Raw genomic sequence first — 14191 nt, 5'->3', positions numbered from 1 at the left:
TTAACGGATTGATCTTTGGTTAAATAAAATAAATAATTTAATATCACATATTAAATTGACTTTGACACCTAATTTTTATTTATCATATTAATCAATTTTTAAAAATATTTTCATACTAATATTTTATCTAATATCTTATATAAATTATACTCTCCAAAAATAATTAACAATTAATTATTTAATTATAAATTATATCTCATATAAAATAAAATTTTTTCCTAAAAGTCGAATTTGAACATTTCAAATTCTCACTTCACCTAGTTCTTCAATTTTGTTCATAGTGAACTAGCAAGTAGATCCGATGAATCTACAGATCATGGGCTCCAACGATCGGAGACTAACCGATCAAACTCTTTAACCTAGTTAATCAACATTCATTACCTAATAGGACTTTCCACTATGGTCTGTAGTTGCATTTCCCGCATTGTAGATATATTTTGTAACCATTTGATATAACCGTCATCGATATGTTGATCCTTCACAGGTTGTTCATAACCCCAACTAGGTCAATTATCATTTTACCCCTAAGTTACATCTTTTCTCCTTAAGTACCACAGTCTCTCTAATGAACAATTGATTTAGGATCTTAATCACTAAATCCATTCCCTCTCAGGCTAGCGAGACGATGGGGACCTTTATTCAAGACCTGGGATCAGCTCTTAAGGGAACAACCTTTTTATTATTCCTAAAATGAGTATGAGTGAATTCCATCTTGCAAATTCTATGTCCCCAGCTATCTACCCTGTCTTATCTCTGAAATGGGAGGCATATTGAGCAACATTGTTGAGCTTACCCTCATCTATAGAGATCAAGGGACAATCCCAAATTAACAGGAGTTCATAGACAGCTCAGAACTCAGATCAAGTTATCTAGGTCATCAAGAAGTGAAATCAACCAGTGTTAATACGTAATAGTGATTATTTTGTGGTCAGTCTTACATAATCTCATTGTGTACAACACCCCCACTCACATATCTCTACATGAACGAACTGATCACATCGTTTCTGACACTTTACAACATTTGTAACAATCATAAAGCAAGTTGTACAATAGTATCTTCAGAAATAGGCACTCAACCTAATCCAAGTACTATAGACTGTTTAGCCTATTTTATTCAAACTTGATTCAGTTTATATCTCCACATAAAGTCCAAGTATTCAAGACAATAGCAAAGGGTTTGTAATGTATTGGATTTAGAGTTATTAAACAATCAATTCATTTTCATTCAACAACATTTACTTCATATATGTTTACTGTTTACAAACTATGAGGTTTAGGACATACAACCCAACACAGATAAGATTGATCGATGAGACAATTTGTTGTGCTCAAATTTAGGTCGGAGAACAAAACAAGTGCAACCAAAAACATGTAATGAGGAAAAATCTAATATGTAACCATATAAATTTTAAAAGGGGATAAACCTGAATTGTGTGAGGTTAGGATTATAATAAGCACATGAGCGGCAGTAAGAATTGCTTTACCCCAAAAAACACTAGGAACGTCAGCTGACAACAAGAATGAATGAGCTATTTCAACAAGATGGCAATGTTCCCTTTCAGCAATGCCATTTTGCTGAGGAGTGTTAGTACAAGAGATTTGATGTATAGTCCTAATAACTTGTAGAAATACAAGTTATTCTGCCTCTTTTATCTAAAAAAATTAGGAAAAAGCTCTGAAGATGCACCAACTTGCTAAGGAATTCATAGAAATAATTGCATCATGCGATCACACACACACAATGCCTAATCTATCTATTTTATGCTGAAAATCACTTTGTTTAAGTGCAAAAAGTCTATCGATGCGATTGTATGAGATTGAGTTGGTAGTTGATAAGAACGCTTCACTACAGAGCCAATGAACTTCTAACGCATAGTAGGTGGTGAATCAGGGTATGGAATTTAATGCACATTATCAGCACAATCATGAGTGAGAAAAGAAAAGCTACCTTCTGACATTTATAAATAGCCATGAAATCGCCATGCAAAGATATACTGAACTTTTTAGAGGAAACTAAAAAATTCTTCTCTTACGACCATTCAAAAACCTTAGTGAGCTTCAGTTTCCCTTGGAAGTAGAAGAAGAACTCCATCTTTCAACACTTACAGTGAAGCGGCCATTAACAAAGTCGAAGGAAGCAAAAAATTGTGCACCATGGCTTGACTCACTATCCCTATTTCTTGTCTTAAGTGTATTTGTATTGTTTAAACGTTGAAAGACCTATTTATTCAATATGAATGCATACTCATTTCATCTTTTATCCATCTTTTCTATTTTTATTATGAGCAACTAAACTATTTATGGGTTGAGAAGCATTTAGCTAACATGAACTAAGAAATATTAAACCATGTGTTTTACTTGTTTTATGTATGCCTGTTGAAATACCTCGATAACTCGAGAGATTATTCTAATAAGATAAAATCTAGGTTCAAAAAAGCTAAAGATTTAGAACTCATAAAACAAGAAGAGAGGTTCTTTGGAAATAAAGTAACATCTTTTGCAATATACACTTATCGCATGCATCCTAGAGATAAGATATTGTGGTTGTGTACACTGAGAGGTGTAAGTTATAATTTCGAGTCACTGCTTGAATGCATGATTCATATATTTTCTTAGGGAATGTTAGTGAATATACTTCTCAACCCTACCATCGCACATCTGCATTTCACACCCATCACATGTATTGTTTCCCTTGAAGTATAAATCCCATCGCACATATCTTAGCATTAGATAGCATCAAAATCAATCATCTGATTAGTATTCCAATTGCGTCAAGATCAAAGCATTAGTTTTCATCGCATACTTATAAAGTAATCCTTGACTTCGACCCTGGACTTACTAGGACTCTAGTTGAACTTGCACTTGGGTTCGACTAGGTAAAACAGTGTGTAATAACCCCACATTTAACATCTATTTCATCGCATGGTGAGAGAGCATCAAGCTTTTGACGTCGTTGTCGGGGATTGTGGTAACCAAGTGTGCTAAGGCTATCATTTTTTATTGTAGATCTCGATTGTTGGAGTGTTATACCTTGCCTGTGAAGAAGGTACAAACGTTCGATGAGTGAAGGGCCTACGCCCAAGCTTGTATACAACCTGAAAATCGAGAGTACATTTCACAGAAGAAAAAGAGAGAATAAAAAAAGACAACAGAAAAGAGCTCGAAGAATGGAGGATCTGAATGAGTAATATAACATGCAATGGAAGAATTCATAATCAATAAGCACTTAAAGTACACTTAATTTTAAGTTTCAAACATGCTACTCATGAGGCTTTCATAAGGGGTTTGAACCAAACATTACCTTTGAAGATCTCTTCCACGAATTCAGCAGAATTTCCACAACTTTGAGCTTGATCTTCAAGTAGACCACCAACAAGATCTTCTTCACTATGCTCAAGAAGGAATGTGTGGTGGAAACACTCTAATTAACCTAAATTGAGGATGAAATTGACAGGGTGTAGTAGGGTTTTCAGTTTTGCAGCAACTTAGATAAAAATCACAGAACTCTCTCTTAATTCCATGCATGAAGGTTCTTTATATAGACTGAATTCATGCATTAGAACATGGTTGCATGTAGGGCAGCTTCTACTTGGAATTGATTGAAGATCTAATGGTGGATTTGGATGATTAACCACTCAAAAGGTGTTGGAAAAATCCACTAACTTTAATCAATTTTCATGAAATTATTTTTTCTTTTAAATAAAACTATTTTATTTAAAATTTAGTTTTATAAAATTAATTAAATAATTAATTTAAATAAAACTAATTTTAACTTTTTAATAACCTTTTAATTAAAAATATTAATTTAATATCTTAATATTAAATTAATAAAACACCAATTCTACCAATATGATTCAATTTCATATAATTAATATTTAAATCAATTTAAATATTAATTTATGCTCCAATCTTATTTTAATTTCGACTAAATTAAACGTTTTAATTACATCATATACAATCAATTGAAAACCCTAAAACCGAATTTGAACATTTCAAATTCATAATTCATCCAATCAATACTCAATTTACTAATTTATGAGCTAGTAGAGGGACCTATTGGACCTACAGATCATGAGCTCCAATGATTTGTAATCAATTGGTTAAACTCTTTAAACCAAATTAATTACTTTTCGTTAACTATCAAGGCATACCATTATAGCTCGATAGTTGCACTCTCCTCATTATAGATTTATTTTTGTCCATGTTAACCATAATCAGTAAGTCAATCCTTCACAGGTCCTTCGTATTTACAGTTGGGTCAAAATTATTGTTTTACCCTTGTAAATATATCTTGTTCCTTAAGCTCCCACTGACCCTCTAATGAACAACTGATTCATAATACCACTTATAAATCATGTCCCTCTCTATCTGAAAGGGCGGAGCCCCAATTATTCAAAACCAAGAATCAGCACTTAAGAGAATAACCTATCTGTTAACCCTTAGACGGGTAGGAGTGAATTCCATCTCGCAAGGCTATATCCCCAGCTATCTATCCAGTCTTATCCCCAAAATGGAAGGCTTATTAAGCAGTGCTTTTGGACTACTCTCACCCATACAAATCAAAGGAAAATCCCGAATAAACAAGAGTTCATAGCTAGCTCAAGATTAAGATCGAGTTATCCTAGGTTACTTTAGTATGAAATAGTCAGTTTTAATATTAAACGGTCTTTCTAAAGAAAATGACTATTTCGAGGTCTAGTCTTTATGCAAACTCATTACATAGGATGTCTCCAATCACATGTCTCTACATGAATGATCTATGGATCACATCATTGTATTACCTATACAAAATGGGTCACATCCATTAGTGTTACCAGAATGAGATACTCAATTTCGTCCATATACTTATAGACCATTTAGTCTATATACTATTAACTTGATCCTGTTTATGTCACCACATAGAGTTAAATTATTCATACTATAGCTATGGATATGTTCATTGGATTTTTCCAAATAGAATGCAATATCAACAACTTTATCAAATAAGATACTCAATAATATTTTATTGATAAATAGAATGTTTAACACAAAATTTACGAACTGCGAGTTCTAGGACATTCCCAAAAATCTCCCACTTGGATTAAAACTCCAGTGAGAATAAATATACAAATATATACAATGTTTATATTGTTCAGAAACATAGAGGGAAAATACAATAAATTGGGCCATTTATAATACTATAGATATTCTCCCAATTACCCTAGATTATGTTGCTCGTAGTCCTAGTCCAACCAGGTGGCCCTCAAACACTTTAGGCGAAAGGGCCTTCGTAAATGGATCAGCAAGGTTTTCTTCAGAGGCTATCTTCGTGACGATCACGTATACTCGGTGTATTATCTCACTGATGAGATGGCACTTGCTTTCAATATGTTTTCCACGTTTGTGACTCCTTGGTTCTTTGGAGTTTGCACGACACCACTACTGTCACAATATAATGTGATGGGTAGGTGCATATATGGAACTACTTCTAAGTCAGCCAAGAATTTGTGTAGCCATACTGCTTCCTTAGCGGCTTCACATGCAGCTATGTATTCTGCTTCCATCGTGGAGTCAGCGATTCAACTCTGTTTAATAATTCTCTAAACTATAGCTTCTCCATTGGGAGTGAAAACTGATCCTGAAGTAGATTTTCTAGAATCTACGTCAATCTGAAAATCAAAATCAGTGTATCCAGTAAGGATCAAATCCTTAGGTCCATACACAAGCACATAGTCCCTCGTTCTCCTTAGATACTTGAAGATGTTTTTTAAAGCAATCCATAACTGTGTCCTAGATTGGATTGGAACCTGCTGACGATTCCAACTGCAAAGTATATGTCAGAACGTGTACATAACATTGTGTATATCAAAATCTCAACTGCAGATGCATATGGAATTCTTTTCATTTCCTCAATATCTTGAGGTGTCTTAGGACGTTGTTCATTTGACAAATGAATTATATGTCTAAAAGGCAACATAACTTTTTTGGAATTTGCATATTATACCTTGACAACATTTTGTCAATATAAGATGCTTGAGATAGTGCTAGGGTTTTATTCTTTCAATTTCGGAAAATTTGTATCCCTAGCACATATTAAGCATCACCCAAATCTTTCATTCAGAACTGTGTTGCTAACCATCTCTTTACGTCAGCAAAGAAGCTTGTCTCATTCCCATCAACATAAAGCACCAAGAATGCTACAGTTTTATTGACTATTTTCTTGTATACACAAGGTTCGTCAACATTCTGTTCAAAGCCATAAGATTTGACAATCAAATCTTATATTCCAAGATCTTGAAGCTTTCTTCAACCCATAAATAGATCGTTTAAGCTTACAGACTTTATGTTCTTGTCTTTGTTCAATGAACCCTTCTGGTTAAGACATAAAAATACTTTCAGGTCTTGACATCCATTTGCCATGTTTCATAGTCATAATATGTGGCAATGGATAGAAGTATTCTTATAGATTTTATCATGGCAACAAGAGAAAAAGTTTCTTCATAATCAACCCCTTTTCTTTGGGTAAAACCTTTTGCCACGAGTCTGGCTTTGTAGGTTTGCACCTTGCCAGTTTGGTCTCTTTTTCTTTTATAGATCCATTTGCAACCTATAGGTTTAACTCCATGTGGTTGATCTATAAGTTCCCAAATAAAATTGAAGTACATTGCCATTTCAACGTCCATGGTAGAGGTGTTCAAAAAATCCGATGACTCGAAAAAACCAATTAACCCAACCCAACCCGTGTGGTTTGGGTTGGGTTATTAACTCATTTGGATTGGGTTGGGTTCAAATAAATGAAAATTTTAAAAGTTGGGTTGGTTCATGGGTTCACCTAATATAACTCAAACCAACCCAAACCAACCCAAACCAACCCAAATTTATTATTAACTTAAAATATATGTTTTATTATTTATAACACAATTATTTATATATATATATATATTGATTTTAATTTTATTTAATTTCAATATTTTTTTAATAGTTTATTCTTTAACAACTCTTAAAAGTAGTTTCTTTGTACTTTAGAAAAAAAAATCACTATATAAATTAAAATTGAGTTGTTAATCTTAATTCAATATATGAAAATAATTAAATTAGATTTTTACATATTTACGTTTTGCTACTTTTTAGAACAAAATTTTAACTAAATGACCTGATTAACCCGAACCAACCCAACCCAAATATTTCATGGTTGGGTTGGGTTGGGTTCATTTTTTAATAAGAGTTATTTGGTTGAAAAAATTTACAACCCGAATAATTGGGTTGGGTCTAAAAAATATTTCAACCCAACCCAACCCATGAACACCCTAGTCCATAGCATTTATCCCATGTTCCCTATCAACATCTTCCATTTGTTGGGATTGGTGTCCTAGTTCTCCTGGTGGTCTCGTAGTTTGTAAACAGTTTGTACACATTGTTATTAATAAAATAAATGATATTTTATTTGCATTTACTCATATCCAATAAACTAAGATCCATGGTTATTTCATGTAACTTAAGCACGTATGTGAGATATACAAGTGAATCATGCCTTAAGTAATAACCTAAATGGTTCATAGTATAAGGATAAATGAGGGATACCTTATCCTCGTGACACTATGGATACAGCCCGCTTTGTAGATTTTTACAAGTGTTGTAAAGTACTACAAATGGTCTGTCCTGACCATTCATATGGAGACATGCGAGCAGGGGTATCCTATATAAAAAGTTTGTATAAGAACAGACCACAAGATGATTAGTCTCTTTATATAACACCATTGATAATTGAGACTTACATCTCACTAAAACGACCATAGGTGACATGACCTTAATCCTGAGTGTTTTGGAAAATTCTACCAATGAAGACGGTCCTTTGATTAGTATGGGTGAGAGTGGCCAGATTGCCAACTCAACAAGCTTATATTTTTGGGCTTCGTCTGATTGGGGAGCTAGGAACTAAGTTACACAAGATGGAATTCACTCCTTCCCTGAAGCAGAGGTAAGTAGATAAATTGCTCCCTTAAGGGTTTGATTACAGATCTTAAACATAGTGGTCACACCCTTTCTTTAGAAGAGAGGACTCAGTCATAGTAGGACTATGACTTATTGTTCATTAGAGAAATTAGTGGTACTTAAGAAGTTAGATGTAACTATAGGGGCAAAAGGGTAAATTGGTTCAACTATACTTATGAGCGATTTGTGAAGAGTTATCGCACTGTTGATTGGTCATGTGGACAAAGAAATATATCTGTAGTGAGAATAGTGAAGCTGTTGATCTTTAGTGGAGTGTCTGGGAGTTAACGGATGGTGGATCTCATGACTAAAGAGGTTAGTCAGTTATTCACGTACCATTGGAGCTTCAAGCACAGGTCAATGAGGTTCTCTTGGTAGCTCAATGGGTTCAAGTTGAGAATCAGATTTTGGGTTAGTTTGAAGTGTTCAAATTAACAAGAGAAAATTCAATTATATGTAATATAATTGGTGTGATGTATTAGATACATTAAGTGGAGGAATTAATATAAGTGTGATTTATATTAAGTACCATAAAATAGAAAAAGAACTATGGTTTATATGTTTCATATGATGAAATATTAAAACTATAGGTTATAAATATAATATGATAAGTTGGTTATCATATTTATTTATAATATATTAATTATATGATAATAAATTCTTTTTCTCTAATAATCTTTTGAGTGGGAGGTTATTGGAAGTTTATGGTAACCGTAAGATAAAAGAAAAATTATTTTCCAAAATTAGTAGTGGTTCCATTCGGGAAATTCTCACGGATTAGGCTATCAAGTAAAAATTATTTTTGCTAAGCGATAGTCGTTGAGAGTCTAAACAATCGTTTAGAGTTAACTATACGATAGTTATTCTTTTGATCATTGATACACGATCGAGTAGTAAAGTCTATGTGATAGGCTTCCATTTACTAAATGATCGAGTACATTGTCTATACGATAAACAGTGTTCTTATCTCCCACTTACTCAATCATCTACTCAATCGCATACTTGTCTTCCTCAATCCAAGATCATACAGAGCCCAAAACTCCTAGATTCTCACACCGAGAATACCAAGGTAACATTTTTGGTGGTGTTTTAACTCTGGTCATGAATCGAGTTGGACTCGATTGGGTTCGAAGAGCATCTAGTTGTTCGTGTTGTTGCTGTTTTGTTCGTTGTGTTCAAGGGTTGCGTTGGACGCATTAGAGACTGGTCGAGGGATACTTGAAGAATGGTTCTTCAAAGGTACGCATACTCTATCCCTTGAATCCTATTGTAGCATGTTGTAATTTCTATTGATGCATAATCTGTATGTTTTCGTTTAAGACTGTAATCGTTGTGTTTATTTGGAATGGAAGTTGGAATGATCCACTTCCGCTGCTCATGGAGATCTCTGTTTGTTTATTCCTTCACCAATGCCTTTTTAAAGGTTAATAGATCCTTTAAACCATAATCATGTATGATGTTTTGAGTTTTTGTTAAACCCATACAGCATTCAAGTTACTGGATAATCCTCCCACTACGTCGAGGTATACTCAACTCTTGAGAAGGACGTGACGGGGTAACAACAATTGTTGATGGACCAGCTTGATCAACAACTCTTAGAATAATCCTCCTTTTGTTTCTTCTAGGTATCCCACAAAAAGGCATAACTTCGAACGTGTTTATAGTTTCTTAGGATTTTGTACCAACACGTGTGTTGGACAACCCCAGATACGGAAATGACGTAAACTACTTTTGCGTTCTTTTCATAACTCATGTGGTGTTTCTGAAACACTTTTTGAAGGAACGACATTCAGAATATATACCACAGTCTGTACTGCATACCCCCAAAAGGATTAAGGTAACTAAGCGTAACTCATCATTGATCGGAACATGTCTAATAAGGTTCAATTTCTCCTTTCTGCAACAACGTTTTGTTATGGTGTTTCAGGTGCAGTGAGCTGGGATTGAATTCCATGTTCTATTAGATAGTTCTGGAATTGTAAATCCATAGACTCACTACCTCGATCAGATCGAAGTGTTTTAATTCTTTTACTTAAAAATTTTCAATCTCAGACTTAATTTCTTTGAACTTTTCAAAAGTTTTAAACTTGTGAGTTATTAAGTAAATGTAGCCATATCTAGAGTAATCATCAATAAAAATTGACAAAATATGGATATTCTCCTCGTGCTTTTATACTCAACGGACTATATAAGTCTGAATGTATAAGTTCGAGAGGTTTTTTGCACGAAAACCTTTTCCAGAAAAAGATCTTTTCGTCATTTTTCCCTCAAGATATGATTCACATGGAGGTAAAGAACTATCCTCTAACTGATTTAGATGACTGCTTTTAACCAATCTCTCAATCATGTTGAGATTAATGTGACCAAGTCTGAGGTGCCAAAAATAGGTGTTAAGAGAAATTTTTCATCTCTTGTTTTGAGTCTCAGTCGTTTTAAACATCTCTATATTTAGAATGGCCTTTACTTCAGTTGGTTTTAATATGTACAAGTTATTTTCGAGTCTTGCAGAACAAATATGAACACCTCTCGAAAAAAAAAACACTTCATTAGATTCAAAAGATATTCTATACATATTTTCTAGCAAACAGAAAATGGAGATTAAGTTTCTTTTCATCTTAGGTACATAATATACATTTCTAAGTAAAATGGGTGATTCTCCAAAAAATAGCTTAACATCTCCCACTGCATGAGCCGAAATGACTTCTCCCGTTCCCACCTTGAATGTCATTTCTTGTTCAGAAAGTTATTTCCAAGAACTAGTTTCCTGTAGAAAAGTGCAAACATGATTAGCGCCGCCCAAATCTAATATCCAGATTAGGTGAGTATTCTCCACTAGACATATTTCAACTACTAGTAAATCTGATTTACCTTGGTTCGCCTTTTCCGCTTTCTTTTCTGCTAAATACTTTGGTCAGTTACATTTCCAGTGCCCATCCTCTCCGCAATGGAAACATTTCCCTTTGGGAGCTTTGTTTTTATTTTTCTTTGCAGTGGTTTTCTTATTCCCTTTACCCTTTTTCTTCATTTATACATTTTTGTCTTTTGAAGATGAGGGAACAGACTTCCCTTTTATCAATGGGTTTTGTTCCAGACGAATAACCCTTGAGAAAGTTTTTAGGTTGTGAAATAACATTTACTTCACTTTCTTTAAGTTTCATCATAGACTGATACGTCTGCAATTCGTTCAACAGTGTAGTCAAATTGTAAGTAATTTTTTTCATAACAGCATTAGTTCGGAAAAGTAGATAACTCTTAGGAAGAGATTCTAATATCATACTAACTTGACTGGTTTCATCTATTGTTGCCCCATGAGCCTCAGCAATATTAAAATGGACCATCATATCGAGAACATGTTCTCTAACGTTGGTATCATCTTTCATGCGAGTACTATAAACATACTTAATGGCTTCATGTCGAACAGAGGGTGACAGTTGCCCGAACATCTCTTGGAGCAATGCCATTAACTCACAGTCAGTGGGCATTACTTCATGTTTCTTATTAAGTACATCAGATATACTTGCTAAGATATAAGCCCTGGCTTTTTCATTATCCCTAACCCACCGATCATAGATGTCCCGAACATTTTGGTTTGCTATTGTACTAGGAATCAGAGGACATTCCTCCGTTAACACAAACCTCAGATCATCCACAACCAATATCGTATTTATGTTCAATTTCCAGTTTGAATATCCTTCTCCATTAAACTTATCATAAGCGAGCAGTTGTGTAATTGAATTTGACATTGCTGAAAAATTAAACAAATTCTATTAAACTTATGCATCTTAATCTGATTTTTAGCAAAGAAATAAAGTACCCTTTTTTTAATTTATTTTGCAACGATACTTCAGTGATTCAGAATAGTTTCTACTGTAGGGCAGTCAAAAAAACTTTCACTGAAGCAACACAATCTTGACCAAATACTATATCGTAATAACCTTTTTTCCTATAGTACATTTGGTTATCGTTTTCGGTCAAGATCTTTACTAACAAATAGTAATTCTTGTAAGTATGATCCGCCATTTTTAGATCTTATAGAACGGTATGAATATGCCCTCAAGGTGGAAGACAATATCCAAGACGGAACTATAAGACCCTATTCATTTCTAAAGTTTGGGTTGTTCCAAATCCTATGTTATAACCCGCTGTAGGGATCACCATGGTTAACGACGGGCTAGGGGTACCTAAAAACGATAGCAAGTGCAACATAGGAATCTCATGGTTTAAATTAATGGAGAAGACCGTAGGATAATGTTGACATATTTCCTTCACCCACTTACTGTGAACTACTTCCCTCATTCACCTTGTTATTGACCCATGCAAACACTTTCTGAATGGAGTAATCACGGTAAAAGCGACACGAAGCGAGCATGAATCTCACGGTGCAAACTCTTAGGGACATGAGAGCTAATAAATATATATCGAATATATTGTTAATCTCCCACTAAAGTGTTCTAAATGTTTGGATGTTTATTTACTTAGGTTTAGAAATGGCTAATTTTAAATAACCCAAGTCTATCTGATTTTTATCCAAGTATAACATTTATATTTGGATATTAACCTCGATGTTTAAGTGTTTAAACTAGTTTTAAATCTCACACCACTCACGCAAGCTCATAAAATCAGTTAATAACGCTCAATATTTCGGTCATAATCCCCAGGTAGGAGGTGTTACGTAAACCGTCAACTTAAGTACCCCCAGCCTTAGACAGGTTTATGAACCGATTTGAGTTTGTAACCAAATTTTATAAGGTAACAATCTATTTTAACTGTTAAAACTAGTTGTTAACCTAAGTGAGCATGTTGTTTATCTTTGTTATGGATTTTAAAGTCTAATTTTATTTTATAACAAACTTATGAAATAAACATGCTTTAACATACCATAACATGCTTCAAAGGTATTCAAAATCAATTACATCAATTATTTAACAAACCCTAAAACATGCATACTATATATTATAACTAATTATACATACAATAATGCATAACATGTTTACCTATGGTGGGATTTTAAATCTAAATGACATACAATATGTATAAACATGTTTTACTTCAAAAATAATATACATCACATGCATAAAATAATTAAATAATACTAATATGGTTCAACTTTGGCATTCTAGACAAACAAAATACTAAATTATTACAAAATTGTATAATAAAACAGCTTCATATTGGGGAGAACTGCTCGAACCGACTCAAACCAGACCGGACAAGAAGAGAATCGATCAAACTGATTCAAATCTTGCTCACTCGAACGTCAAACCGGACCAGAACTCATTTTCTTGCACGATCAATGTTCGTCAAGCCGATCAAACTCGTCTGGTTCAGTTGAAACTCAATCCTCGACAGCTGGTTGAAAGAAAAACTTGATCCTCACTCCTCGATGAAACTCGTTCCTCGCTCGACTATGAGCAGCATCATGACACTCAAGAGCAGCGTTGCAACGCTACCTGGGCAAAAGCTCACGATCCAGTTTTCTGCAACTCGGCCTTCTTCACTTCTTTCTTCAATTACAACTTAATTTCAACTCTAATGACTCAAAATAAATTTTAGACCCTTGAACATATATATAAGCTCATTAAACAAGAGCCAATTACAAATTTAACTAAGGAATCAAAGAGAATTTAAATGCCAAAGTTGAATTTAAACCATATCCGTCACAAATTTAAACATGCTTATAAATTCAACCACCAAACTCAAATTAACAATAGTTAAGCACTTAAATCATACTCTAATACCAATTGAAGGAGTAATATTACATGTAATGGAAGAACTCATAATCAATAAGCACTTAAACTACACTTAATTTGAGTTTCAAACATGTTACTCATGATGCTTTCATAAGGGGTTTGAACCAAACATTACCTTTGAAGATCTCTTCCACAAATTCAACAGAATTTTCACAAGTTTGAGCTTGATTCTTCAAGTAGACCACCAGCAACATCTTCTCCACTATGCTCAAGAAGGAATGTGTGGTGGAAACACTCTAATTAATCTGAATTGAGGATGAACTTGAGAGGATATAATAGGGTTTTCAGTTTTGCAGCAACTTAGATAAAAATCTCAGAATTCTCTCTTAATTCCATGCATGAAGTGTCTTTATATAGACTGATTTCATGCATTAAAACATGGTCGCATGTAGGGCAGCTCTTACTTGGAATTGATTAAAGATCTAATGGTGGATTTGGGTGATTAACCACCCAAAAGATGTTAGTGGATT

General features: G+C 33.9%; 1 protein-coding gene across 1 annotated transcript; it reads right to left on the bottom strand.

Annotated features, from left to right (window-relative positions):
* Positions 1–10979: 10979 nt before the first annotated feature.
* On the bottom strand, positions 10980–11714 carry LOC150032443 (uncharacterized). Its single transcript, XM_090306910.1, has one exon. The coding sequence runs from the start codon at positions 11712–11714 to the stop codon at positions 10980–10982; it is 735 nt and encodes a 244-aa protein (XP_090163036.1).
* Positions 11715–14191: the final 2477 nt, after the last annotated feature.

This window comes from Benincasa hispida, chromosome 11 (genome assembly GCF_027475165.1).
Source record: "Benincasa hispida cultivar pf3 chromosome 11, pf3_genome.v1.1, whole genome shotgun sequence".
In the NCBI taxonomy this organism is placed as follows: domain Eukaryota; kingdom Viridiplantae; phylum Streptophyta; class Magnoliopsida; order Cucurbitales; family Cucurbitaceae; genus Benincasa; species Benincasa hispida.
The sequence above is the reverse complement of the archived record's forward strand: the minus strand, read 5'-3'. Positions and strand labels throughout refer to the sequence as shown.

Coding starts and splice junctions, on each gene's coding strand:
- LOC150032443 (XM_090306910.1), bottom strand. CDS start 11,714: ATGTCAAATTCAATTACACAACTGCTCGCTTATGATAAGTTTAATGGA.